At 40.3% G+C, this 27,347-nt stretch overlaps 1 protein-coding gene across 5 annotated transcripts; it reads left to right on the top strand.

Annotated features, from left to right (window-relative positions):
* The first annotated feature begins 329 nt into the window (after nucleotides 1-329).
* RXYLT1 (ribitol xylosyltransferase 1) lies at nucleotides 330-13,593 on the top strand. 5 transcript variants are annotated; one of them, XM_075148771.1, is made up of 6 exons: nucleotides 330-535; nucleotides 1,104-1,274; nucleotides 2,301-2,403; nucleotides 8,301-8,615; nucleotides 10,764-10,934; nucleotides 12,022-13,593. In XM_075148771.1, exons 1-6 carry the CDS (start codon nucleotides 391-393, stop codon nucleotides 12,437-12,439), a joined length of 1,323 nt encoding a protein of 440 aa, XP_075004872.1. In that variant the 5' UTR covers nucleotides 330-390; the 3' UTR covers nucleotides 12,440-13,593. The 5 variants fall into 5 exon arrangements, with proteins under 5 accessions (XP_075004872.1, XP_075004862.1, XP_075004882.1 ...); XM_075148761.1 differs by lacking the exon at nucleotides 330-535 and adding an exon at nucleotides 786-930 and having other exon boundaries at nucleotides 12,022-13,592; XM_075148789.1 differs by lacking the exon at nucleotides 330-535 and adding an exon at nucleotides 925-1,008 and having other exon boundaries at nucleotides 12,022-13,592.
* The last annotated feature ends 13,754 nt before the right edge of the window (nucleotides 13,594-27,347 follow it).

A 27,347-nucleotide genomic window follows, 5' to 3' on the forward strand; every position in this document is an offset into this window, starting at 1 on the left:
AAAGCCCTCGGGAGGTGGAGGAGAGCACACGGCGGAGCCCGCTGGGCCGGCAGCCACAGGTGGGAAGGCACGGCACCGCCCGGACACCTCGCACCAGCACGAGCGTGGAAGGACGGCGCCCGGAGTACTCGGCCCTCGGCTCCAGGCGCCGAGCCGCCACGGGACACGTGTCTTCACGCATGCACCGTGTTCCTGAGGCTGTAACGGCGATGCTCGGGGCGGCTGCTGGGGCAGTAGCAGGCCATGGTACGGCGGACTCTCAGCCTCTCCACCAGGGGACGAAGCCCAGGGCCGCAGGCGGAGGCCCCTCCCGCCCCAGCGGGCGCGGCTCACGGCGCTGCCGCCGCCTCACGGCGCCCCCCGCCGGGGCCTCCGCCCGCGCCGGGCGGGATGCGGGGCGCTCGCAAGAGGCTGTGCTCCGCCTTGGTCGTCGCTTACGGCCTCTTCTCCCTCTACGCGGCCTACACCGTCTTCCTCCGACCCCGCCGCCCGGCCGCCCCCCGCCCGCCGCACCGGGACCGCCGCGGCTCGCGAGGTGAGCGGCGGCGGGGCCGCCCCGCGCCGCCCTGCCACGGGCGGGCTGGCCTGGCCGCGACCGGCGGTGCAGCCCGCGGGGACGGGGGGCGGCGGGTTTGATGCGGGGCCGACGCGGTTTGTCAGCTCAAGCCTGCGGCAGAGAGGCCTCGGCGCCCCGGCGTGGGGGAGTGGCGGCGCCTCCCCCCGTTGTTGTGCCCGGCCTGAAAGTCTGGGCCGGGCCGAGGGCAGCGCTTCCCCTCCCAGCGCCTCTGCTCGGGAGCGCCATGGCGGGCGGGGCTCGGAGGCACCTCCTCAGGGAGAGTGGGGCCGGGGCCGGGGCCTCTCCCCCCTCCCCTCCCCGCCGCTGGCGCCGCCGCCGCCGCCAGGCCTACGCTGGCGGCGGCCATTTCCCCGGTGCGTGGTGAGGCAGCGGGCCGCGGGCCCGGCGGAGCGGGCGGTGTGCCCGGCCCGGGGCGGCGGGAGGGTTGTCAGGTGCTGCTTGAAACTCTGAATTCAAGAAAATTCGTCCGTTTTCTAAACTCATAAATCTGTTCTTTTTATGTAAATTACGCTTTTGGGTTTCTTAGATCATGTTGCCTTGGGAAATGAAGAGTGGAATCCCTGGGAAGGGGACGAGAAAAATGAACTGGCTGCTTCTCAGCAGAGATACGAAGCTAATCTTAAGATGATAAAAAATGCAAGATCTCACCTAGAACAAACCAGTCTTAGAGTACAGATTTGGGGCAAAGCAGCAATTGGTAAGCGGATGTAGTCAATGTCTATTAATCACTTACCCTTTCTGGTATAGCACTTTTCTCTACTTTTTTTTTTTAATGATTGAAATGTATGTATATGATTAAATAATATAGATGTCTGTACATGAAGAGTATTAAGGAACAGGTAGCTGTTACTCAGAATTATATTAATACCAATATAGGAATAGTTAGACTCCAGTTCCTTTGTATCAGTTCTTTTCAAGGCTGTTTTTCACATCAAAGAAAATGGTTCAAATGGCAGAGAAACACAGTTACTTTTTAAATCCAATCTAGCTTACAATATAACGCAAGGACAGGCCTCTTACTTGGCTGTAACAGAATATTTATTTTTGTCACATTTATACTTTGTGAAATAAAGCATCGCACAGGGAGAAATAAGGCCTTTTCTGTACTGCAGTACCACTGCCACTGATGAACTTGAAAATTTGTCTGTTGTAAAAGACACCAAGTCTCTACATAAACTAGGGGCCAAGGTCCTCTTGAGCTCTTTAACTACTGCTGAAGACATATCATAGTTCTTATTTTAGCTTTTTTGAGAATGTAAAATTTCCAGCTTCAGTTGAACTTCCACGTAGCATTATAGAGCACATTGGTATATTACATGGTGATGCATTCTATCACAAAAATTTGATCTGTTTCACAAAAGCTTAAGCCAACTATGCCTGTCATTAAAATGCTGATTAATATTTGCTCATTTTTAAGTGGTAGGTGCACCGGAAAGAGATGCTAACATACGTGGTAGTGTGGTATATCTTCATCTACTGATATTTGACAGCCAAAGAATCTTCTAAAATGCCCCGATGTGTGAAAAACTCATCTTAACTAATTCCAAGTCATACGGAATTTGGGAAACAATGTCCATATTGTTTTGGAAGCTCTGACATTTTTTTTCCCCAAGTTCTTATGTTGTTACACTTTTTGATTTCCCAGAAATACTTTATTTGCTGGGAGTGTAGAGTAGGCAAGATCCGTGCATTCAAATTCTCCATTGTATCTTCATCTATGTAGGTCTTTACCTTTGGCAGCATATTTTTGGAGGGCACCTTCAGCCAGCTGATGTGACTGCACAGTGGAGAGAAGGAAGCCAAAAAGCAGGAAAAACATATTTCAGGTACTAGCTGCATGATGTTGACTTCAGTTGTGTTAACTTCAACAAATGATGCGCTGGAAAGTTAAAGAACATGATAAGATGCACAGGTGCATTATTTTGTCTGTCTCAGAGTTGCAGTTATTTTAATGTCAGTTGCAAATACTTTAATTTTGTTATGTTTTGATAACTGAGGAATGTGCACACAACTTCTCATTCAAAATTATCACAAGGAACAGTTACGTTTATTCATGGAAGCACATACTTGATAAAACCAGCAAACTCTAGCCCAAACATGTTGCTATTAAAAAATAGAAAACTAGGAGCAATTTCATCTGCTGTTTTATGAAGATTTGTGTATTTGAAAGAAATGTGGAAAGACTTAGAAATGCTGAGAGGGAAGGCATTCAAGAGACCTCAGGAGGGGGGGAAATACAACCCTGAGAAAAATCTAAGAACTGGGGTTTGGGCTGACAGTTGACTGAAAGAAGCTTGGGGTTGTGAGGCAAGAAGATGTCTCCTGGTTTCTGTTGTTTTCAGGGAAAAGGGACTTCATTCATTCATTCATAAATAGGATTGTATCAAAACCATAATTTGTTTTTATTTATAACAAAAACAGTCTGTGAAACCTAGCATTTGATTAACTACTTGATTTGCAAAGCAAAATTTTATATGTAAAGGAAGATGACACTTGAAGCATTGTTTGCTTTAAAAATGGATTTTGGTCTGTGATCATGCGTGTTTTAAAACTGTTGTCAAACTTTTTATGTTATTTAGTGAATGATATAGAACTTTTCTCTAAGGTCCTATTTAATACCATTTTTAAGGCTTTCTGTAAAGATACAGTGAAAGCTGAAGGATTTTTCATCTATTTGGCCAGTTTGCCAGTCTGCAGTAGTAGCTCTCCTACAACATTTAGTCATTTGCACCAGGACCCATCTGTTAAAAAAGTTTTCTTTAAAAGCATAAATGACACACTTAAGTGAATTTAACTTCCGAAAAATGTGTTGCTTCAGAAAGGTGTTTTTTCCTCGCACAATAAGACAGGGTGTTTTGGTTGAAATTTGCAGATAAGGTTTGAAGTAAATATGCGATTGTGAATTGAAAGAGGTTTTTTAAGTGATCACAGAAGATTTTTATCACATTTTTATCACATTGTTTATCAATGTATCTGACTGTGTACATGGTACAGGCCATAGAATCTTTTCAGTAATGCCTATATCACATTCATAAGTGATTAAAAAATGTTTTCTAGAAAGTCATGTAGGCTTGATTTAAACATCGCAATTATTAAAGAGTCTGTCTTACTTCTAAGGAAATAGACGAAATTATATACTCTCTAAAAAAAATAGCTGTATTCGTTGTCTGCAAATATAACCTGATCCTACAAGATTAGGGAATCAGTTATGAATGATGCTACTGCATCTTGGTAGTCTCCTTGACAGACCAATAGAGTTTTCCAGTCACGGATTTGGAGAAAGGACACAATACTTTCTTTGAACCAGGGAGCAGTGCCTGTAGTGTTATCTTGGTGGGAAGAGACTTTTTTGTTTCTGGAATTAAAATCTCAGAAGCTATAGAAATCAATGACACTCTACAGAGTCTAGATTGTCTTCTTGGTATGGACATGAGGATTTTTTTCAAGCCCTTGCTTTTCATGTTTTTAATATGAAAATAATTTGCTGCACTTAATGAATCTGTCATTAAGTTTAGGTTATTTTCTCTGCTGATTATGGTTATTTTCTCTGCTGTGCCTGTTTCAGATGAATAATAACTTCACATGGTTCCTTAGAGTAAGCATCTCTCAAAGAAAGACTTCTATAATAGCATTTAAATTTCTTCTTGTTAGGTTTAGAGGAACCAGGGATAATAGAATCTTTATTTTAACCAACTTGGATGCTAGATCCTATAAAAATACAAAGTTAAAGTTTGGTACCAACATAACAGAGGTTAAAATTTGACAGGCTAGTAGGAACTTGTGCAAAGTATAGAAAATATGCGAATATAACTGTTAATTTAATGATTAGGATTCTGAAATGAAATAGCTGAAGTTCTACTTTTTAGTCAAATTGGAAATGTTATTTTCTATTTTTTTGTGAGGAAGAATTAGTACATGATTTTGGCTGCTAGCTGGTTATAAGATTTTCTAGAATTGTTGACGACTTTATTGCCTGGCTGAGGTACATTATCTCCATTTGATTACTAGATGAGGCTAGAGGGAACTAGCTGAGGTGACATATTTGGAGAATATGTGCTGCTGTGCAGTTTTTTGTGGTAAGTCTAATGATTGTTAAAACATAGAGCTCTCATGAATGTTTTTAAAGAATACCAAATCTAAAGACACAAAAATGCCAAAATATCACTGAACACAGTTGCATGAATAAGCCCATTTTGTATATTTATGATGGAGAATACACATATTTAATATAGATTTTGATGGCATCAAGTTTTTACCAAAGAAGTTGCTTAAAGAATACTAGAAGTATCAACTTCTACATGAAATGCAGGGACATTTATTTAAAAACATGGATGGAGAAGGAACTGCATAGCTGTGGATTTTAGTGACACGTTGGCAGGTTCATACAAGTAGGAGAGCAGGATTTAGCACTTCCCTTGGCCTGAAGCAATTCACATCCTTCTCTCCTGTCATCTAAGAGGATGTTGTAGAGCAGGGAGTGCCAGACTTCTTATCTCTTATTGTTAAGTAAGAGCATTCCTAAATTTCTGTTCCACTGAGAGTCATACCTTCTCTGTTTTAACATTCAGTGCATTCCCCCAATCCCTGTTAGCCCCAGTTGTTCAGCAGTTCTTCAGTCCCATTCTCCTGTCCTCCTTATGCAAATTGCAACCATCTTGATTCTTGCCAGAATTAAAGCATATTGGTCAACAAAGTTAACCAGCAAAGATTTCTTTACCTGCCAAGGATTCTGCCAAGGATAGCTTGTTTCGTTTCCTTAGTAGCCTTTGTTGAAGCTTTTTGAAAATCCAAATACACTATGTCTACTGGATCCCCTTTATCTGTATTCTTACTGACACACTCATAGATCTCCATCAGATTAGTGAGGATTACGCATTTCCAGCAAACTTTATCCACTTATGTGATCAGTGATCATACCTTTTGATAAGATCCAGTGATCTTACTATTTATTATAGACTCTTCCAGAAGGGGAAGTCATACTTCTCTGCTCCAGAGTCCTCTCAAGTTGTTTTTGTAGATGGGAGTGACACTGCCTGACCCCTTCTCATTAGGCACAGTGTCACTTCATAATGACAGCTGCATACCTTTGCCAGCAGTTCTGCAATTTTCATATTTGCGTTCCTTGAGAACTCTCAAGTGCATGCCATTCAGGTCCAAATTCTCCATTTGAAAACACTTTTGGTGTTTTACCTTGTATTTCTTGCTGAAGAGAGTGAGTTAGGTGTGGGAATCTTCTCTGCTGTGGCTTTGTCATCCCTTTTTAAACCTTTTTTAAACTGTTGTCATCAAGTAGTCTCTCCAGTTCTGTAGTTGTCTTTTTGGTATATTTTTTATATGTTTTGGTTTTCATATACTTAAAGAACCTTTACCTATCAGCCAGAACATCCTTCTACAAGGTGCTTTTCAAATTACTTTTTAGCCTTAGTTTTCTATTTGCATTTCGTCAGCAGTATTTTATGAGCTTTGCTGTTCTCCTTGTTTGGGCAAGCTTTTCATTGTTTTCAGTGCTGACCTTTGCCCTTCGACAGCCTCTCTAACTTTTCTATTAAGCCATAGGGGTTTTGAGGGGAGGTTGTGTTGTTTCCTTTTTGGATTGAGGGACACAGCATGCCCGGGCTACTTATACAGTGTTTTTGAACATCCTACAAGCTGCTTGCAAGCTGCTTGTTATTTGGGCTACTCCTTTCAGAGTTCTTTTCTTTATTGTCTCATTTTTAAGTAATTCCTTTATTGCCTATCGAGTATCTGTATGCTGGATGTATTTGGTATATTCTCTCCTGCTGCAGGGCTAAACTTAATCATATTGCTATTACAGAGTAGCTGTCTGACTAACACCTTTGGAATTAGGTCTGGAAGATGCAGTCTGGAATAGCATCTTTTGTATGGGTTCTGAGACTAGTAAGGAAAAACAAGGACTTTATAGGAAGCAAGTCATTCATTGAGTCAAAAAATGTAATCTCCACGTATCCTGATGAGGCATTGATCTAGTCTACGTGTGAGTAGTGAAAATCTTAGTACTGCTGTCTTAATTTTGCAGCTCCTGTAATCTCCCTTCCATTTCCCAATCCCTATTGTATTTGGACTGGGAGTTAATAGTACAACCTTAGCAGTGTGTTTACCTTAGCAGTGTGTTTTTATTGTTCAAGTACGGGATTTCCTTGGTGTTTCCTTTTTCCCCACTGTAGTTTTATGCTGTTAAACTTCGTCTTTTCCTACGCACAGGTCATTCCTTCCCCACCTGTACGTCCTGTTATTCCTGTAAAGTTGATAGCGTCACAGCACCGTGTCCATAGAGAAAACCCTTTTTCCCCAGGTCTCTTTTTAAAAGGTGATCGTTGGATCAACTACATATCCTGTTCACTATTTTAGGCATTCTTTTGCTCAAGGTGTTCTCTCTTATGAATCCCAGTGATGTTTTCTCATTGTCTGTTAAACTTTAGATTTAAGTCTTGACCTGACTTACATTCAATCTATTAAAAGTCTTCATTCCAAATCATGAGTCTCATGAATCTTGGCTCCAAAATATGCCACTCCCACTGAGCCAGCAGCACATCAGCTTAACTCAGGTTTAGAATATGCTTGCCTAAGGTCAGTCTGCTTCAGTTATCCTCACTGGACAAGTTTTTACAGCTTTTGCTGTGAATTTTCTTTTCCTCATGAGGCACGCTTGAACTGAAACTAGCTGTCAGTCTCAGCACCTCATGAGTTAAAACTCATGCTCATTCTAAATTAAGTTTAGCTGGTACCTGAAAAACTGCAGTAATGCAGAAAACCTAGAAAACTAACATTTCATTGACTCCTGGGAAAAAAAAATTGATTTTTTTCCCCTCCACTCTTTCCCAAGCTGTGTAATCACTAATCCTTTGAGTTCAGTCAATAGCCTTAACACAGCAGTTAACTGAAGAGCAGGAGCTGGCAAACAGCGGTTTGCTTCATTGCAGTTCATAAATGGCTGTTGTCAGATACTTGTAAATGATCAGTGATGTAATGATTTTGCTAGATGATTGAAATTCCTCTGTTAAAGAAATACACTGTGCAAGAGCCACAAATGCAATTTTCAACCTAAAATGTTTCTGCCATCTAGCTTGTATCAAAGCCTCAAGTTTGACCTGGATCACACAAGCAACTTAAGTTTACGTTTAGATACGTATCTCTTGTGTTATAGATTCTACTCAGTATCAGATGACACAGTCTTTTTTTGGTCTAACCTTAACTTAACCAAAATTCCAGAGAAAAGCAGTATACCAGACCAGCCAATTGTCCCTCATAATAATACCTGGTTTAGTATACTCTTACAGTTGGGGGGTGCTGTCTCTTGTTCTAATACTATATTCATTGGTTATTACTGGAATTAATAAAAAGTTTGACCTTTAGTGAACATCAAAGCACATCCTTCTTTTAAAGTTGATTGATTTATCCACATTTTGATGTTTGAATATGGTAGTGGTTCTGATTTATTGACAAAATACCTTATTTTCATTTAAGTCTAAATCTCTTCCTTTTTCCTGAATAAAGATGAAGGCAGCTTTATTCCTCTGTTACAGCTGTAGATATTAACAGCAGAAATGGTTACAATTGCACAGTTACTTTGCAGTATATTGCATTTACTTCATTGAAGAAAAAAAAATCTCTCGAGTACAGACTGTGTAGTAAGGATGTTTAGAGGATTAAGGTCAATAATTTGTCTTAAGGATGTTTATTGTTTGTATTTTGGTTTTCACAGCTTCATCACTGGTCCATCTGTAGTTCCTGGCTACTTCTCTGTTGACGCGGAAAATGTTGTGCTAGTTCTGAATGGAAGAGAAAAAGCAAAGATCTCTTACGCCACTCAGTGGTTGCATTACGCACAAACGTTAATTCATACTCACAAAATACAGCATGTAGCCGTTGTGCTGCTTGGAAATGAGCAGTGCAACAATGAATGGATTCAACCATACCTGAAAAGACATGGAGGATTTGTAAATCTACTCTTTGTTACATATGACTATGCATTGGTAAATGAAGAAGATATTTTCCAGTGGCCTTTAGGAGTAGCTACGTAAGTGCTATAGATACAAATTACAGTTGAAACTTAATTCTTATGCATGAGGTATGGAAAATACATCTGAATGTTACTGCTGATACCCAAAACAATTACAGTAAGTAAATTGTAGAACATGATCCTATTAATGATTTTCTAAATCAAGCATTGGAATCTTTGGAAATTGCATTTAGCAATAAAAATGATAACAGAGGAAAAGAATGCTAGGATTTAGGGAGCTTTAAAAAAATGAACCTGTGTCTGGTGGGGTTTTCTGTTTGTTTATTTTTTCTTCAGTAGATTTGCTCTTGAGATTTTTCATAGCTGTTGATGTAATATGGACCAGTGACATGGAAATTTAAGAGATATTTATGTAATTAGGTTCCAACTGCTGCTTGTTTAGGAAAGGAAAGGGATGGTACTGGGGGTACTTTTTTTTAATCCCTGTTTTGGCTCTCAAAAGGAAATTGCATGCCTCACATTTGGAATTAGTATACTACAGTATCACAGTAGTGTAGTCTGGCTTAACTGCTTACTCACAAAAATGTTTTTATACTTACTGCTCAAACTATTTATGTGGAGTAGATGAAGGTTTGGTTCAGTTAGATGTATTTTTTTCTATCTTACTCCTTATTAACAGAGTTAATGGTGGTTTAGCTAGTTATCATGGTAATGTAAGATGAAAAGAATACAGAATTATTTTTGTATCTTCTGTTGAATTTGAATTCAATATCCTTTATTGAGCCAGTTGGCAAACTGTATGGAGTTTTTTATACATAGCTTGCTCATAGTGTCATTGAAATACACTAAATTTGGATTCTTGATGGTGTCAGAGAATCGATGGAATTGGAAGTTCCTAAGCAGAAAGAAGCTGAATTTTGAGATGCCACGATTAAGGTGACAGATAACAGAAAGCAACAACAGTTACAACAGTAAACCAGGGTGCAAAGCTGGGTGGAGAAAGATAGGTCAGGTTATCAGAATGGGGTTTTGCAGCCCTTGCACACCAACCAGTCGTAAAAAATTGTGGTTAAAGGTATGCAAATGTGCCAGATTTTCCCAGTGAAGAGGGAAAGTAAAGACGCAGAATCCTGCAAAAATATTTTGCAAAAATCGTTTTCTGAAAGTAAATTAATATTAATTACGTAGAAGAACTAGGAAAGGACTGTTCCATCAAAATTTGAGAAGGTGAAGAAAGTGAATATGTCTTCAGAGAACCATTAATAGCAATGAAGAAATCATTGTGAAATAAAGTAGAGACTATCTTTGAAACCAGTAAAGAATTGGGATCAGGGTATAGTTTTTCTTACAAAAAAAGAAAAAACAGGGAAGTAGAACAGTCATCCATCAAAAATAATAACATTAGAAGGAATATCTGTCTTAATTTGAGAATGCAAAGGAGCAGAGACTTTTTTAACATTCATTCCAGAAAAAATACTAACTTTATGTGATGAAAAAAGTTAGTGCCAGCCCTTCAGCTGAAGCAGTGTTTCACTAGCTGTCATGCTGACCAAAACAAGTGATTTAAGATTTGAGGAGTCAGTCAAAAAAAGAAAAATGCTTGATGTGGTGAAAACACGTCTAAAAGGGTGGCATACAGTTTACATTGGATCCCAGGACTTTGCATTGGTTTTGTTGAGTCCAAAAAGACAAGGTAAATAGCTGGCACGACAAGCTATTTAGTATCAAAAGATTAGATTAATGAAGTCCACCCAGATCAAAGTGACATTTTCCTTTGAGAGGTTACCAGTGGTATTTTCAGTTGATAAGCATGGCCAGAGATTAAGGTTGCTGGGACTTAAACTCCATAATTACCATTAACCTGGCCATTTCAGTCAAAACTAGTGGTTGTGTCAAGAACAGCTGCTTTTGAAAAAGCATGTTTCTCAAGAACATTTTGTAACGTGCACATGTAATGTCTCTGATGTTGAAAGAAGACGTAAGTATTCTGGAATGTCTCTGAAGAGAGGGGTGGGGACAAAAGGAATAAAACCCAGCTTTTAGGACAGGACTTGCACTGATTTACCTGTGGGTCTGTCTGTGGTTATAGATGTGGATTGGCAACACATAGGTGGTTTTAGTCTTAGAATCTGCTGCAGTAAAGATGAAATGTTTTTTCTTTGACATAAAACATATCATCATCTAATGTATACATTGTTTTTACAGCTACAGAAGTTTTCCATTTGTAGAACCCAGCTGGTCAATGCTACATGATCCAAGATCATATCTGTGTAATTTCTTAGGAACAGTTTATAAGAACTCTTCTAGGGAAACCCTAATGGAAATTCTGAAGCAGGATGGGTTTGATAAACTTTGCTGGATTGCAGCCAGAGAACAGTAAGTCTTTGATTTACTTTGTGAAAATATTCAGACCTTTTTGCCTATCCAATCCGTTCCTGAGTGTTAAAAAATAATACAAATAAAAGTAACCAGTCATCATTAAAAGAGAGAACATTGCCAAGACTCTTTATATAGGTCTTCATAACATAATGGCCTTTCTGTTGCTATATTTTACATAAAGCATATTTTTAAATACATAGAAAACTCTCCGTAGTATGTATACTACATATAAAGACCATCTTTTTTTTGTTGTATACATTGATTATGGTGGGAGAAGAAATGTTTGTCTTGCACCTTCGTGTATTAATGTGTATTAATGTCTTACTAGAAGAAAAGGACAGCTGTATTTTGTTGTGTTCCATATAAGAGAGTGGATTTAATCTGTACGGCGTGGCTTTTTTTTATTTCAAGTAAGTAGAACAGATCTTTTGACTAACAGGAATAGGGTTCTGATTGTATTTCTTAATTTTGCCAAGCAACACCTGTAAAATGTTTGATAGCAGGCACACCAGTGCTTAGGAAGACTTCAGCTACCCTGATGAAGAATCTCAGCAAATGGTTTGTATCTGTGACATAAACTCTTATCTCACAGACGTTCTGAGGCACTTCAAGCAGATGGATTCAGGTTAACGGATTGCTTTACATCCTAACTTTTGAAGAGCAAACCTCTACTGATTTAAAGTATTTGAGGCCAAAAAAATTCATTTAAAAGTCCATCGAGTGTCTCCCTGTATGTCTATATCTGAACTCTGCTGTGAAGTAAATTGATACAGGCATCATCCAAGTCATGCAGAAGATTTAAAATGGCATTTCAATACACTTCTAAGTATTAATTTCCTAAAAGGACCATATCTAAAAAGTGTTACAATCTATTTTGAACAGTGACATTTTCAATACATTTTTAGAAGACTCTTCAAGAATAGTTAAGACTAAGAGTAAAAGCCTATTGATTGTGTGTGTAATATAAATTTTTTACATTGACAGCATTTTCAGTTTTATAAATAACTGAAACTAAAGCATATTTATTTTTTCATTGCAGTGCCTGTTGGGAAAATGTTAATTTTCAACCCCTTTACTTTCCTAGGTGGCAGCCTCAAGAAACAAATGAAAGTTTCAAAAACTATCAAGATGCCTTGCTGCAGAGTGATTTGACGTTGTGCCCGGTGGGAATAAATACAGAATGCTATAGAATTTATGAAGCTTGTTCATATGGATCTCTGCCTGTTATAGAAGATGTAATGACACCGGGTGATTGCGGAAATTCATCAATCTACCACAGTGCTCCATTACAATTATTAAAAACCACGGGGGCTCCATTTATCTTTATTAAAAACTGGAAAGAGCTTCCTGCTATTCTAGAGAAAGAAAAACAAATGAGCTTACAAGAAAAGATTCAAAGGAGAAAAAAGCTTATAGAATGGTATCGAAACTTCAAAGCATGGGTGAGACAGAAATTCATTAATACTTTGGAAAATTCATTTTTGCCCAGTGATAAAGGGTAAATTGTCTCTTTTGAAAATCTAGAATAGATTGAAAACTTAATTTCCATTAACATTCCGAGGAAGCTTTTATACAAAAGAAATCTCACAGGGCAGATGCATTCCTTCTGAAGTCAACAGAATTGCGCCAGCTTGGCCAAGAGCTATATTTGGCCCTTCATCCTTAACAATTTTCAGAGGTTGTTGACTTAGCAGGATGGTAGTCTGTAAGAATGACAACAATTTTATTACTATTTTTACAATTTCCATGTTGGTGTTGTGACGTGATACATTTTTTCTTAGGAGAATATCTTTGAGTATGTGAACTTGTTAAAATCCAACATGAGTACAACAGTTGTGTTTGAAGAAAAGAGAAGAATGAAAGCTGTACGGTACGGAGTAATTTATTATGTAGACTAAAGAAGAAAAGTATGATTATAGCAAAATTGCCAGGTTTAGCACAATCATTAAGATATATCCTGGTAAGTGCTTGTTTTGAAAATGTGAACTGTTTACTTGATTGACATTTCATTTCCAAGAAAGTGGCCATAATGCTCATTAAACACTGTGGAATAAAAATTTATATTTCAAGGTAAAAATAGAGAACTCTTTCTTAGAAATATTTCATAGCAATATATTTCCCCTTTAATTTCGGATATCATAATTGCTTTCTTTCGTTTCCATTTAGTCTTGGGACATACCTTTCTGATGTTCTGCTGCGGGAGCATTCATTACCTGCAGTTACAGCTGCACATTCTGAACATGAGGCCTTAAACATGAATTTGCTTGTAGCTTATCTGATTCTCAAAATCTGCTGAAACTTGTCAACTCGAAAAGATGGCAGAAGTATAATATTGCATGTTTATGATACTACGTGAACCTCAAACAGTTTCAACGGTTTTTGTTAAATGTAGCCAAAGGGATCTATTACTGTTCTTGTACATCAGAAATGAGTGTGTGCCATTATCTTCAGTGTGTTCGGCTGAGCGGTGTTACTGCATGCACAACATTGGCATACTGAAGGTGGTGTAATAGCCAGTTTCCTGTCTTTAAATATCAGCATGCCATATGGATTCATTCTCATGCAGGAATTCAAAAGCCAGTGCAACCGTACTGCTCAGTAATATTCATTTGTGTAATGATACTATCTAGTTCTGGAATATGCATCATACAAGAGCACTTCTGTGTTTTTTGCAGTTTTCTTGCGTATCTTCTGTTTTTTTTTTTTTAAAAAAAAAAAACACCCCACAAAAAAAAAAACACCAAAAAAATCCAAAACATATAAAAACACTGGGTTTTAATTTGCTAACAGTGGATGATATTCACGGGCGTTGCTCTAGATCTGGAATAAGGTATGTTTCAGAACACCTGGATTTTTAGGACCTTGCATTCCGTACGCTTAGCAGATGCTCTCAGAAGGCAAATAATCTAAATCCAAAGAATCTGAATTGTATATCTAACATGAATTTCCTGTGACTATCCACCCATTTTGTCTGAAGCATCATGCTGTTGCAATACAGTGCAAATGTACTCCATTCAGCTGAGACTGGAAGTACAGCTATCGCAATTCAGCACTGAGCTGATGAGCTCTGCTTAGAGGTGGACCTTGTTAGACCAAATTTACCATAAATTTCCATACTGAGGATCAGAGGTAGCCATCTGCACTGTACGCACCACTTAGAGGGTTAGAGGAAGCTTGAGTATTTGCAATAGTGTAGTGTCATTGCTGTAATTTCCATCTAGTAGAATCTTTGTACACAAGCTACAGAACGTGGCACAATGATCTAGAGCAGCGTTTTTCAACCTGTAGTCAGCAGGTCCCTTGGCACTCCTCAGGATTTCAAGGAACTGCAAAAAACAGCTGAGAGAGAGGAGCCTCTACCAGTCAGCCTAGATTCTTATAAAAGAGGCTGCAGCTCTTAAAAAATGTTAATGATATGCAAGTCAAAGCCTGAAAAACAGTTCCGTGTGTTATATTTAACCAATTCTTGACACTTCAAATTCACCTGCTTCAGTCCAACAGGAATTAGTGCTAAAAGTTTTTTCTTGTGTTCTATTTCCAGTGCTAATGGAGCAAAGAGAGGGTTCCTAACACATTAGGCAGGTTGCTAGTATTTTAATTATTTCCTTATTCCACTGTCCAACTTGTGGGAGAGATTGTAGTTCTGTTTTTACTTCCTAATCTTCTCTCATGGTCAAGTCCGTGCCCTATTTGGATCCAGAAATGAGCAAGATAACAAAAGGGACCTTGGCAAAAAAAGGATGAGACTGAGGGAAAAAAGACAGTGAGGGGTGCAAGAAATCAGAGAGGAAGTCTTATCAGCGGTAGAGAAAACTGATTTAAAAGAAGGGAAGCAGTTAAGCCTCTGGCAAAAAAGATCATTTATCCCCTGCATGACACATCCAGGTGGGAGTAGATAGTATCTACTGTCAGTGAGAAGATGAAGAATCAGTTCAGTTGTTTAATGCTGAGAGGAGAATGGATGCTCTGTTTTTGCAGTTAGCCCTCTGGTTCGAGATTGGGATGGTGAAGTACAGCTTTCCAGAGCACGAAACAAGGACTTGAGGCCTCTTACAACCGCACATGCTGTCTCCATCGGAGAGGGAATTCTGCACATAACCGAGCCTGTTTTGAGTCGAGAATGCCAATTGTAACATCAAACGTTAGATTTGTATGCAGAGCATGTAATTCTACCAGTTTCATTATCAGAGGTATTTCCTGCTGATGAAGACTTCACAAATTAAGCTGGATTGCCTTGCTATAAGAGGAAACAGATCTAGCTTCTCATAATTTAGTGTTACTCTGTCTCTCCTACATAATTCTGAATCCATTAAGAGTGGCTGTGAACAGATGATGTAAATCGTTTAAAAGATCGGCTTCTAGAGAGCAATATGTTTCCAGAGAAATGTAACCAGTCTATAGCTGTTGGTAATCCTGTAGATAAGGAAGTGGCTTGCAAAGGATCCGGCTGCCAATTGCTTACCATTCTTGGACATCTAAGTTGTGATAGTATATTTCAATAGTTAGGTTTTCCAGTATTTTTAGATACTGTCTTTCAATGACTGAAACTTATACTAGGAGTGATAAAACTAAGAGTTTTGTAGAAGCCTTTCTCACAGCAATTATTAAGTATGAGCTAGGATCGCCATGTGCTGGAATCTCCAGTTTCTCTCTTGGCTTATTGCCCTCGCCAAAACACTTGCAAAACCACAGAAACAAAATCCTGTTACTTCTTGGCAAACCTTGCACGTTAGTAATAACTTCTAAGAGCTGGGCAAACTCAGAAGCAGCTTCCATGCTATAGAGTCCTAAAATACCTCCAGGAATTCTTCCTACTGGGATGGGAGAGATGAATGACAGTTGAACAATATTATGCTTATTTTGGCATGTTCATAAAGACTGACGTTGGGAGAGACAAAAGTATTTCAAATGCAATTCCAACCATGCCCGAAGAAACTGTTGCTTCCAAGAAAATTGCTACCATAAGGCATGTTGTGACTGCCATTTTCCAGTAGCTAAGGAGGAGTTTAATGTTTATGTAGTGCTGTGAATCCTACGCAAAGGGTTTGATGAATCAGCCAAAAAAAAAAAGCTGACCTGATGAAAATGTTCCTGAAGGGATGACGTACAGTTTACATTGGATCCCAGGACTTTGTGTTGGGTTTTTTTTCCTTTCTAAGTCCACAAAGATAAGTTAACTAGTTTGTACAATAAGCCCTTCTGGGATCACTCCAAAGTGATGCTATAAAAACCATGAAGTGCAGCAAAAGTGACAGTGGTTCTAAACTCTTCTTCTCATCCCAGCAGCTTATGCAGTTACAAATAATTGCATAGATTTCTTACTAATCGCCAGTCCATAAATCACGATTGATAATCCTCTTGATAGGTCATGTTATTGGTTGCAAAAGGTCATGTTACTGATTGATACTTAAACTCTGGGTGGGTCAAACTTCAGGACTTCTTCAGTGTCTCCTGAACAATAAAAACCAGTAAATGGGTATGTATTTTTATCTTGTCGATATAAATACTTTTCACATCTTTACTACTTACCTGAGCATGGAGGACTGCTTTTAGTGTTAAAATCTCTCCATGTGACTCTAGTTTTAAAGAATGTAAAAGCTGAAAACACGCTAGAGGTGAAATCCGAAGGCCAAGAGGAATGCTGATCAGAAAAAGATTAATGTCTATGTACATTTCTGATGTATTTCATTCAAAGTGTTTAACAGAAAATGCATCTGAGAACTGGAACTACGTGGCAGTAAAATGGTGAGGCAAAGAGTTTCGAAACAGGCTATGTAACGTTAGTCCCCTCGTGTCTGGTGTTTCAGTGTGGCTAGTATTTTAAGTGTTGCTGGTTCAAGATCCCATAAAGAGGCCTCAGTCTTCAGAGGAAATTGCTACATGTTTTGTAAATCAAGAACCTTTCAAGATTTCTCTAGTTCAGTACCCAAAAGCCACTGTCCAGGTTTGAGAGGCTGGCCACACAGCCAGGTATTTGTACAGTAACATCTCTTCTCTCCTAATTGTGTTGAGTGCCCTGGGAGCACACGCTTTGCTATTCCCATTTTCTTTTCTGAATACCCTTGGGACCTGAGTGCAACTTGGTGAACGCTGCTATAGTAGAATACAAGATGTTTGTGATCCATAGTCCCACAACACAGATGTATTTTGTCAAGCATGCCATGAAATAACACGACTTATTCTCTCAGCCAGTCTTACACCAACTTAATCATAGAAGGATGGTTTTAGGTATGTATCCTCGAATTGCTTCCTAGCTGGTATTCTGCACAGTCCCATCTGCCAATGCAAAATTTCTGGTTTTCAGGTGACAGCATTCCCCATTCCTACGGTCTTCATTTTTTTCATCTTCAGGAATATATCTTCTGTAGCTTGGGCTGCATTTTTAAAACAAACAACAGAACTAAAGTATTATACAGTTTCCATTAAATGTGTGTTTTCAGAGGATATGAGATGCAAAATAAATGCATTGAACAGAAATGAGTCATTCACTAAGATTCAGATGAAGACACAGCCCATTGAAAGACAGCAAGTTGTGCAGGTGGCCACAAATAACGAAAATAACGAGTATCTGAATGACTGAAATTAGCCTGATTCTTTCAAATGAAGTTATTGAAATAGCATAAATCTGTTAAATGTCATATTTTGAAGTTTGCTGCATGAAAGGAGGGCCCAAAATGCAAGATTTCTACAGAAGTGATTTCTTTCTTTTCATGTTTTTCCCCCTGCAATGGAGTTCTTTTCTGAAGAATAAGGGTAGTCCCTGGCCACGAGCAGGGATCCACCTTAAGTAATATTTACATAGGAGGTGCTGAAATATCTTCATCTGTGGCTGCTTATTTACTACTTTTTAGTGTTTGTGACAACCCTTGTCAGCCATGAGGCTACCACGGTGCTATATGCTAACGCACAAAATCCTCTGGGATGTGAGATACCCGGGTTCAAGCCTGTCACGTCCCACCTATGAGGGGGAAAAAGTGACTCAGATTCGCAAATCCCCTCAGTGTGGATTAAGGTGAAACAACACTCAAGGTCCGTGCATAAACACCAACTTCAATGGAACAAATACTCTGCAAACATTGGTTCGACGTAATTGTATCGACGTAAGCTATGCGGCTTTGTGAGGAACCACCAAGGGCCATGTGTTACTTAACAGCTTTAAGAGAAAGGGGAGAGGTCACCAATCCTGGATCCAGCGAGGGACCTGCCAATAGGGGTTCAGTGTAAAGAGCACCCCAGGGGCTTCTACTGCCCCTATTTATTGCCCCAGTTCCTGGGCTTCTGGAACCTTCTCTCACTCCAGTGTCAGGAGTGGTTGAGACACCAGTCAATCAAGAGGAGTGACACCAGGCCCCTCCCCGTGATTTCTGGAACCTTCTTTCGGGGCTCTCGTTCCAGGAAGGGTTGTTTAAGCTCACCGTGCAGTTACTTGGGCCTCGTCCCTTACAAAGCCTTGGGTGCAGCTGGGGCAGAGCAGGGACACTGCCGCCGCCACTGCCCGGCTGCCGTTTCAGAGACACCACCACAGGGAAGGTCCGCGTCGAATGTCTTTGCTCCTGCTTTTGGCTGGGGGGGAGGGGGAGGAAGGTTTCCTCTGTCATGCTGGAAAGCTGGGAATAATAAACAAATCTTGAAATTTTATATGAGACATGAAGACAGTCCTATGCTATAGAAGACAGAGTAAACCATGACTGTCTGAAGAAACTCGAAAGACCCAAAGAAGTAATCTCTGACAGGCTTTAGCATAAAAACTGATTCTCTTTCTCTTCTCTTTCACTTCTGTTTTCTCTTTCTCATACCAATCATGTTTTCTGTTGAATAGCATTTCATCAAAATCACACTATGCTAGAATCAATTAAATATTTGAACAGTAAGATCTACCGTGTAACGGTGGAACATAGCAGCAAAGTTTGGACTTTGCTTGATGTTAAGGAGTTTTACAGGAGAAGTGATACTCCAGGATGAATTTGCAGATGTCCCATACTCAGGACAGGATTGTATCGCTATTTAACAACCTTTTATTCATCAAAATGGGCAAAACCATGCATATAGTAGGAAAGGTGCTGTTTCACTGAAATTTAGACTATTATAATAGTCCTGAGCAAATGTACTAACTGAACTAAACTTCAAGATAAAATACTTAGTAGATTTTGATAACCTTATTACTTTGTTTGCTAGTAACATAAATTAGGCAATTGCTACTTAAGGTGTAGCACAAAGATTTCTTTATATCCTTAGACAAAGAGAATTGTATCAGAAACTATATAATTTTTTTTAACAATATTCTGTTGTCTGCTACCGTTGGGTGTGTGGAAAGTAGGTAGTTTGATTTCCAGAGAGTTACTCTTAATTTCCACAAACACAGCCCAGTGGACTTCAGCTCATGGATTGTGTTTTTGAGCATGGATCTCCATATTCATTCTCTGAATATGGAAATGGAGAATTAAGGACAGCTCTGTTCCCTTAAGGGGAAATGGAATGTACTGATTAATTGCTATAGGAATTTAAATGGTGTTTCACACTTCCTTCAAATGCTAGCATAGATTTAAGACAGCCAGTGACATATGCTCTCTGGTATGCAGTCTGTAATTGCATATTCCTTATTGCTGGAGGGTTCAGTTTATTCATTTAATAGTGATTTATCCATCTCTGTCAATGCAATCCTTTGCCGATGATTGTAGAGTATCATGATGCTTTTACAGTGAACACTAAGTAGTCTTACTAATGCTAAAACTGAAGACAATATAACATCTGATGGGCGTAGAAGCAGGAATCTGCCAGTTATGCCATGTTGTACCAATTTTCCTTCCTTCCCCTGACTAATCAGACTCTGACTATTTCTTCTTGCATGTCTCTTTTCTTTGCTTTTTTCTCCCTGTGAACTGATTTTACCCAGCTGACCCTCTTTTCACATTGTTATTTTCAGATTATAGCAAATTGCTTTCTATCTGGTAGGGATATAATTTCCTTGTCCCCGTGGAGAATTTCTACCAGGTACCCAATCTCAGTGTAGATGTAATTAGGCTTTTGCTGAATTTCTGCCTCAGCAAAGCTCTTGCTGTTACACAGCATGCTGCCAAAATATCTCTCGGTAGGATATTACGTCATCTGAGTGCTTGTTTCTTAAACATTTATAGTCTGTTGTTTAAGATTTTTGACTGTCTGTATTAAAAGTTCAGTGAAAAGGATTATGTGTGTAGGAGCAGAAAAGAGGACTAAATTCAAACGTCTCTTTACTTTCCATTTTACAGCAAGGAATGCTCTTCATTCCCTGAATGAAACTTCCCACGCAACTATAGATACCTGAACACAGCTTACAGCGTTTGACACCAAAGTCTTAGACATTGGCTTATGACTTTTGAGATCTGAATTCAGTTCCTCAAAACGTAAGTTACCAAGGGCCAAATCCACCAGAGGATCTTCACATCCAGTGTAAAACCTAGGGCAGGTCAGTTCTGCTTAGATTAACTGTCCAAAGGACCAATCCTTTGAACTACTGCTAGACAGCGGGTGGTGCTTGGCCTGCTGGGGAGCTGTGGAACACCACAAAGCGGTCCTTAAAACTGTTGCTTTTTTTGTTTCTCAATTGCAAATGCACATTCCCCACATGCAGATAAATATGGAAGTTCCCCCTGCTGCCAATGTTTGTGGTGAAACAAGATCACTTCCTTTGCTACTGATTTTCAGTAAAGCATTTACAAACATGAAACACAAGTTTTTTTGTTAAAAAATTTATCTATGTGGTAAGTATTCTACTGTTATTTCCTCCGCCATCAAAGAGCAGTATGATGTAAGGTGGAGGCTAGGCTCTCCCCCTGCCCCCTGGCTCTTGTTTAAAACCTTGGTTAAAAACCTACTGGTTACTCCAGAGATCCCACGCTCCCACCAGTGGAAACCCCTCTACGCCTCCACATGCCCCTGAGTTCCCCGGTCTGGTCAGGGCTGAATGACTCCATGCTTAACTCCAGCCAAAGTCGCTCCTCAGACTATGTATTCTCATGTTCATTTCCCTCAGGGCCCGTTACACATGCCCACAGCATGCCTGCTGCACACCTCTTGGGTTGGATGCTTTAAAAAGAAAAGGCAACCGGTTTTGTTCAGAAAGCAGCACCTCGGAAGGAGGGGATTGTGCCTGTTCTTTCATGTCACTGTTCAGGGGTGAGAGCGCTTCCCTAAGACGTGTGAGAATTGGGCTCAGTTCCCTTCTCCACCTGTGAAAACTTGAACCCACATGTTCCAGCTCCCAGAATGAAAAATGCACTAAGAGTCAGCATAGACTGGATCTGGCCTTTCTCCATTTAAAGCCATCCCACTCTTCACAAAGCCTTCCAGGGTTCACTGGGATAGCAAATATGCATGTATTGGTTATGGCATCCACCTAGAGGACAGGCATCCTGAGTTCCTATCTCTGTTCAGGATGTTCATGGATTTCACATAGGATAATCATGAGATAAAACACCAGTTTCCCATCACTTGTTGCAATCTGCCTTCCTTGTAAGGCAACTCACTTTTGTAGGGACTTAGATACATAACTCGGCGCGAGGGACTCCACTGCAGAGGTCACACACTTAAGTTGAAGACTACAACACTGAGCATAATGCCACTTACATGCCCCAGCCAAACCCAACTCAGCACACCTCTGTGCCTCTGGTCCAGTATGAATGAGAGACGCTACACCTATATAGCATAAACCAGTGCAGGGCTATAAGCTTAGATCTGAAAGCTGTAATGCTACATCCCTCATGCATCCAAATGTGGCGGTATGTCCACAAGCCTCTCAGAGGGGCTCATGGGGAGCAGCAGTGCAATGTGCATAGCAGTCCCCTGGCTAGCATGGTTGCCACTGGCTCCTCTTCTTGCTACAAGCCCGCAATGGCAATGTAAATGTGGAATCAAATCGTGTTAATAAAAATTAGCTTATAAATATTTTAGAAAGAAATAGAGCAGCAGGAGTACTGTACCTAAATAGCAACTTATGAACTCCTGAGGTTAGCTCTGGTCCACAACCCCCGCTCTGCCAGTGTCCCTATTTATAGAATAGCGGTATCTCTCCCACTTCCCATGGATGCAGCTGTTGCGAAGCTGTACAGATCTGCTGGCGTTTGGTCAGTAGGCTGATGATTCAGATTGTTGTACAAATCTGTATATGCAATCCTACTGTTGGACAACTATACATTTTTTAACTTCGGGAGTTTGAGTGTGTCTTGCTATCAGAATCCCAGCAACTTCTTCTCTTGGTTTGTATTTTCTGATTGGGCTTTTATATATGGTTTACAAATGCATTAAAAACAATTTTTCTTAAACAGAGCTGACAACTGGACATAGTACTTTTCTGTTTAATACTTAAATCAAGCACTTAACCTGCTTCTGGGCCTATAATCAACACGACATTTCTGCTGCATATAGCAACTACCAATCTCCCTCTTTTTCTCTGTTGACTTTAATTAGAGGGTTTCAGTTATTGATTGAACCTCCTTCACGCAACATTAAATTGTTTTTTCAAAGGATCATAGCTTTTCCCTGTTGAATTCACAACTCACCGGTAACACTCTATTCTCCAGTGGCTTGATTGCTCTGATCTTTCATTAGAGGCAGCTCTTCTCCTTCAGGGCTTTGGCTAATTTTGGTTCCTCAGAGTGCAAAGTCATATAGTGTAGTTACCCGCCTGAAGACTACTCAAGATCATGGCTATCTTTCTGCTACCTTCTGCTACGAATAGAGGTAACAGATGATACTGAAGGGAGCCATTATTTTGTTATGGTCCTGAGTCTTGGAATGACCATACATCACTTTGATATACCTAATCTTATTATGAGAAGTATAAATCTTTCAAAAACTCTGTTAACGATTTCTCAGCTGCTTAATGTAGCAAGCATAACGAAATGTTCATGTGAAGGGTGTGTTAGACAGCAAAATCCAAACGGCTGACTTGCAACAGTTCAGTAGGCAGAAAAGAGAGAGAGACAAATACGCTCACTGTATATTTTATGAACTTGCAGCAACACTTGACAAAGAAATATTCAAGTTGCTAAGAAACAAATACAACTGCACCAAAACAAATAGGAAGTTTTCACCTTCTTATTCTCATTTATCACCCACAATCAAATAGCAGTCTGAGTTTTGGTGACCTTATCGGTAGAGTTTTGTAGCTTGCATTTCACATGGATGGGCCTAGGGGACGAGACTGAAGGAGCAGCAGAAGGACAGAAACCTGAGGCTCCAACAGCATGGGAGAAATGAGGACTGGGGACAGCAGTAGCAAGGTCTGCTTCGAATATCTTCAAGCACTGCCCAAGACAGTAGCTTCACTTCCCACTCTAAGAAACTTGGCAGTGTGATACTTCTGCTACCCACATTAAGTGTATATCCTGGAGGCCGGGGTTTCAATAGTCACCAGTGAAGTGACTCGATAATATAGTATAAATGCACTCTCGCCAGAGACGAAAGACTGCCAGTGGCTGAGGCACTGAGGATTTGGGTAAATTTTCCCTGGGTTTATCCCAGACACGCTTGACCTCCTGTGTCAGGCTTGCTGAAAGCTAGATACATAGGCTCTGAAGGGAGCTGAGATCTCTGAGCAGGTGGGGTTTATTTAAACAATAAATGCATGGCAGATGCATAAATCAGAGGCACTGAAGACAACCACAGAGGCGTAGGGGTTCTGGCAGCGGTAACCATTCCTGCTAGTCCAATTTTGCAGAAGCAAGATCTGGGATCACTCGTTTTCAAGCCTGTTGATGACTGGATGAACTGGACAACAAAATTCGAGCATTTTAGATGAGCACCAGCCCCTAAAGAGCAAAACAGAAGAGGAGCAATGTGTCTGATAAGATTACAGGCTAAACTGTAATGCTGTCTTTGATTTTGGTGATTGAAGAAGCAAATTTTTATAATATTTTAATTAACAAGTTTGAATAAATATTTTATCTCCTCCTGAAGTATCTTCAGAAGGATTAGAGGAGGATTCTGTGCAAAATTTCAGCACATCTCTCTTTACTCTAACACAACATTGCAACATTACTGGCATACTAAAATAATGCATGTTAGAAAAGCTACAGTTTGCTACTGATTCGACACTTACAGTAATTGCAATGGCTATGCAAGTCAAGAATGTGAGGATGTAACAAGAGATGCTGTGGGGTCCCAGTAATCCCATAGGCAATATTTATATTGCTGCTCAGTGCTGGTCATTAAAGAAACACCAAACATCATTATGATAATAACCCAGTCATCCTGAAAAGAACCAGAGAGATACAGATAGGCAAAAAATATCCCAAATCACTGCATGCACCTGGTGTTGATATGTCATTAGACATGCCCATAATGAATGCCTTCTAAGAATGTCCCACGGAGCAAAAGTGAGCCAGTGTCCCTAAGGAAGGCCAATTTCACAGCCCAGAGCTAACTTCTGCCAACACCTTCAGATGATTAGATCTGGCAAATAGACCTGGGCCAAGTCATTGGTCCTTGGACACTGAGACACTGAGACAGTTCAAGTCTCTTTCAAGATGAACAGAGGAACAGAAGTCGTGACCGAGAAGTTGCATAAACCTATTTTGGTTTTCAGTTTAAGCTCTGTCCTACTGACAAGAAACGTTCTGCGCATGAGAAGATGCTTCTGCAGATCATCGAGATGTTGAACAAGCAGCTGTAATAAAAGATGCTATGTGTGCAGCCAAAGACCTCATATCTTCCCTGCTGAGATGCAGTGGAAGTGAAGAAGGAGGCCTGGCTACACGTTGAAGTTCTGGGCCACCTTTCATATTCGCAGCATCCTGTAATTCCGTTTCCCTTGGGCAAGGCTGTCCACAAAAAACTCCAAGTAATGGTCCACAAGGGAGTTATTGATTCAAGCGGTGAACCTTCTGAATGGCACGTGCCATCTGCACTGATGACTTGGAGCTCAAGAAAAATATGAAGTGTATGTGTAATCCCAAATAAGATCCAACTGCACTGGCTGGAAAATGGCAAAATTTCCAGCAAACTCAATGCCAAATTTGGGGTTTTGACAGATATTTCTGTTGATAATAATTCTGTCTGAGAGATTCAGTTGCCTGCTGTTTGGATTTTCCTCATCATCTGAGATCTTTCAGAGAAAGAAGAGACAGTTGTTGGAAAGCCTGGAAGGGATGGTCTGTCATTTTTACAATATTCTGGTTCATAATTCTGTTGTCAAGACTAATAACAATTACCTATGCAAAATACTGCAAATACTTCAGGAAACTGTATATCATCTGATGCACAGCAAATGTAAGCTTCAAAGAGACAACATGTTGCTTTCTGGGCCTCATAACCTCTGGTGATGGTGATTATTAAAGTAAGGATAAGAATGAAGCCATTTTCAAAATGTTAGCTGAACCAACTCGAGTCAATGACGTGAAATGTTGTCTGTTTATACTCTGTTTATACTTGTTTTTAAGGCAGAGCAGTACCTGGAACTTCTGATGTCTACAACTTTTGCATGAGCTTTACACTGCAACAGTGGTTATTGACACCATTTTAGGAGAAGGCATTTTATTACATCAGTCAGGTTTTTGTATCCATTCTGAGTTCGGTCGTTTCAATCTGTGCAAAGCAATCATCACTTTGACTGCTGAGTTGTCCAACATCAGATACAGCAAAATGATAAGGTGAGCTCTCTACCATATGTAGAACTTCTCATACAGAGAAAATAAATTCCTAGCTAAGGGAAAAAGAAAAGATCTGGCAACTGCCTCAGCATGTGGATCCTTTTGCGACTCTGTTGTAGACTTTGATGTAACCAGCAAAAATAACAGCAAACCTCTTTTGGAAATGCCTTGGAACACAATAAATAACAATTCACTGATATTTTATGACTGATTATTGATTTTGTGATCAATCCTCATTAATAACTCTGTACTCATTTGTGATCTTCTGTACATATTTGCAGCAGATGCACTGTGAAGACCCCTTGAGAGTGGTAACCAAGAGGAGACTGAAGAAATTGTGGCAGGTAATCCTTACTTCTTTACCAGCCACAGATCAGAAGTTACCTGAAATCCATCTGGATGTGAACCATAGTGGAAATCTAATCAGCTCAGCAAATCAATAAAACATATCATCAACTGGCCAGGTGGCAAGTGATTTGGCCTATCAAATATAAAGTGACTTCTGATTACAGATTGTAATGAGGGCATGGACAGTAGACTATGGTACAAGATGGACTACTGATGAACAGGGTGCTTTTGATCACCCCTGCAACCCTGCTAGCTATAATTCTCCAGAGGCTACATGATGCACAGCATCAAGATAGCACAAAATGCTGAGCTCTGCAAACCATCTAAAGGCCAAACCATACCTCAGGTAAGTACTCATCAGGACTGCCTGATACGTCTGCATAAAGACATGGACAGTTGTTGTGGGTTGACTATGGCCAGCAGCTGAGCACCCACACAGCCTCTCAGCAGGACAGGGGAGAGACCAGGAGGAGTAAAAGCAAGAACACTCACAGGTCAAGATAAGAACAATATAATAAGGAAAGGGGGAAAAACAAGTAATGCAACAGCAATCATTCACCGCCTCCTACAAGCAGACCAATGCCCGGTCATCTCGGAACAATGGCTGCATTGGAAGAAATCCCCATTTTTTAGTGCTGAGCATGACGTCACATGACAGGGAATATTCCTACAGCCAGTTTGGGTCAGATGTCCCCACTGTGTCCCCTCCCAATTTCTTACCCACCCCCAGCCTACTCACTGCAGGGGAGAGGGCAGAGCGAGAAAAAGAGAAAGCATCCACACTGTACAAGCTCTGCTCAGCAACAGCCAAAATGTTGGTGATATCAATACTGGTTTAGTCACAAATCCAAACCATAGCATCACAGGGGCTGCTGTGCGGAAAGTTAACTCTATCCCAGCCAGAGCCAGTACAGCAGCTTCTGCTGTCTACCTTCCCCAAGCATCTTCCTTCCCTCGAATGGTCAGTGGTGGCTTTTCATGGCTGACTGCTATTCATGTTATTTCAGGTAGAGAAAGTCGAAGAGCTTTTCCTTCACGTGAATTTCACCTCTGCCAGATGTGATTTCCAAGAGACTCTGGTGAGAAGCCGTACTGGAACCATTCCCAAAGTGTCTCTCTCCATTGCAATAGCAAAAGACTAGCCTTACCAAGCCATCCCTTGCTGTTCACTGGGAACTGAGTCCACTGAGGCTGCAGTGAACATAATGGCATTTAGAGAAGGCCAGTAATCCAGACAAGGCATTACTCGCTTATCGTAATACCCCATGTGCAAGTGCTTTTGGCCCAACTCATGAAGAAGTGCTTTTGCACCACAGGTCCAGTAGTAAGTCTATTACAGTTTAAACATCCCTGGCAGCCACAGGAAGGACAAACAACACTTGGAACAACAAAGGAAGAGTTATAGCAGACGTTACACAGCATGAGTTCTCTGTGG

Source organism: Calonectris borealis, chromosome 1 (assembly GCF_964195595.1).
Source record: "Calonectris borealis chromosome 1, bCalBor7.hap1.2, whole genome shotgun sequence".
In the NCBI taxonomy this organism is placed as follows: domain Eukaryota; kingdom Metazoa; phylum Chordata; class Aves; order Procellariiformes; family Procellariidae; genus Calonectris; species Calonectris borealis.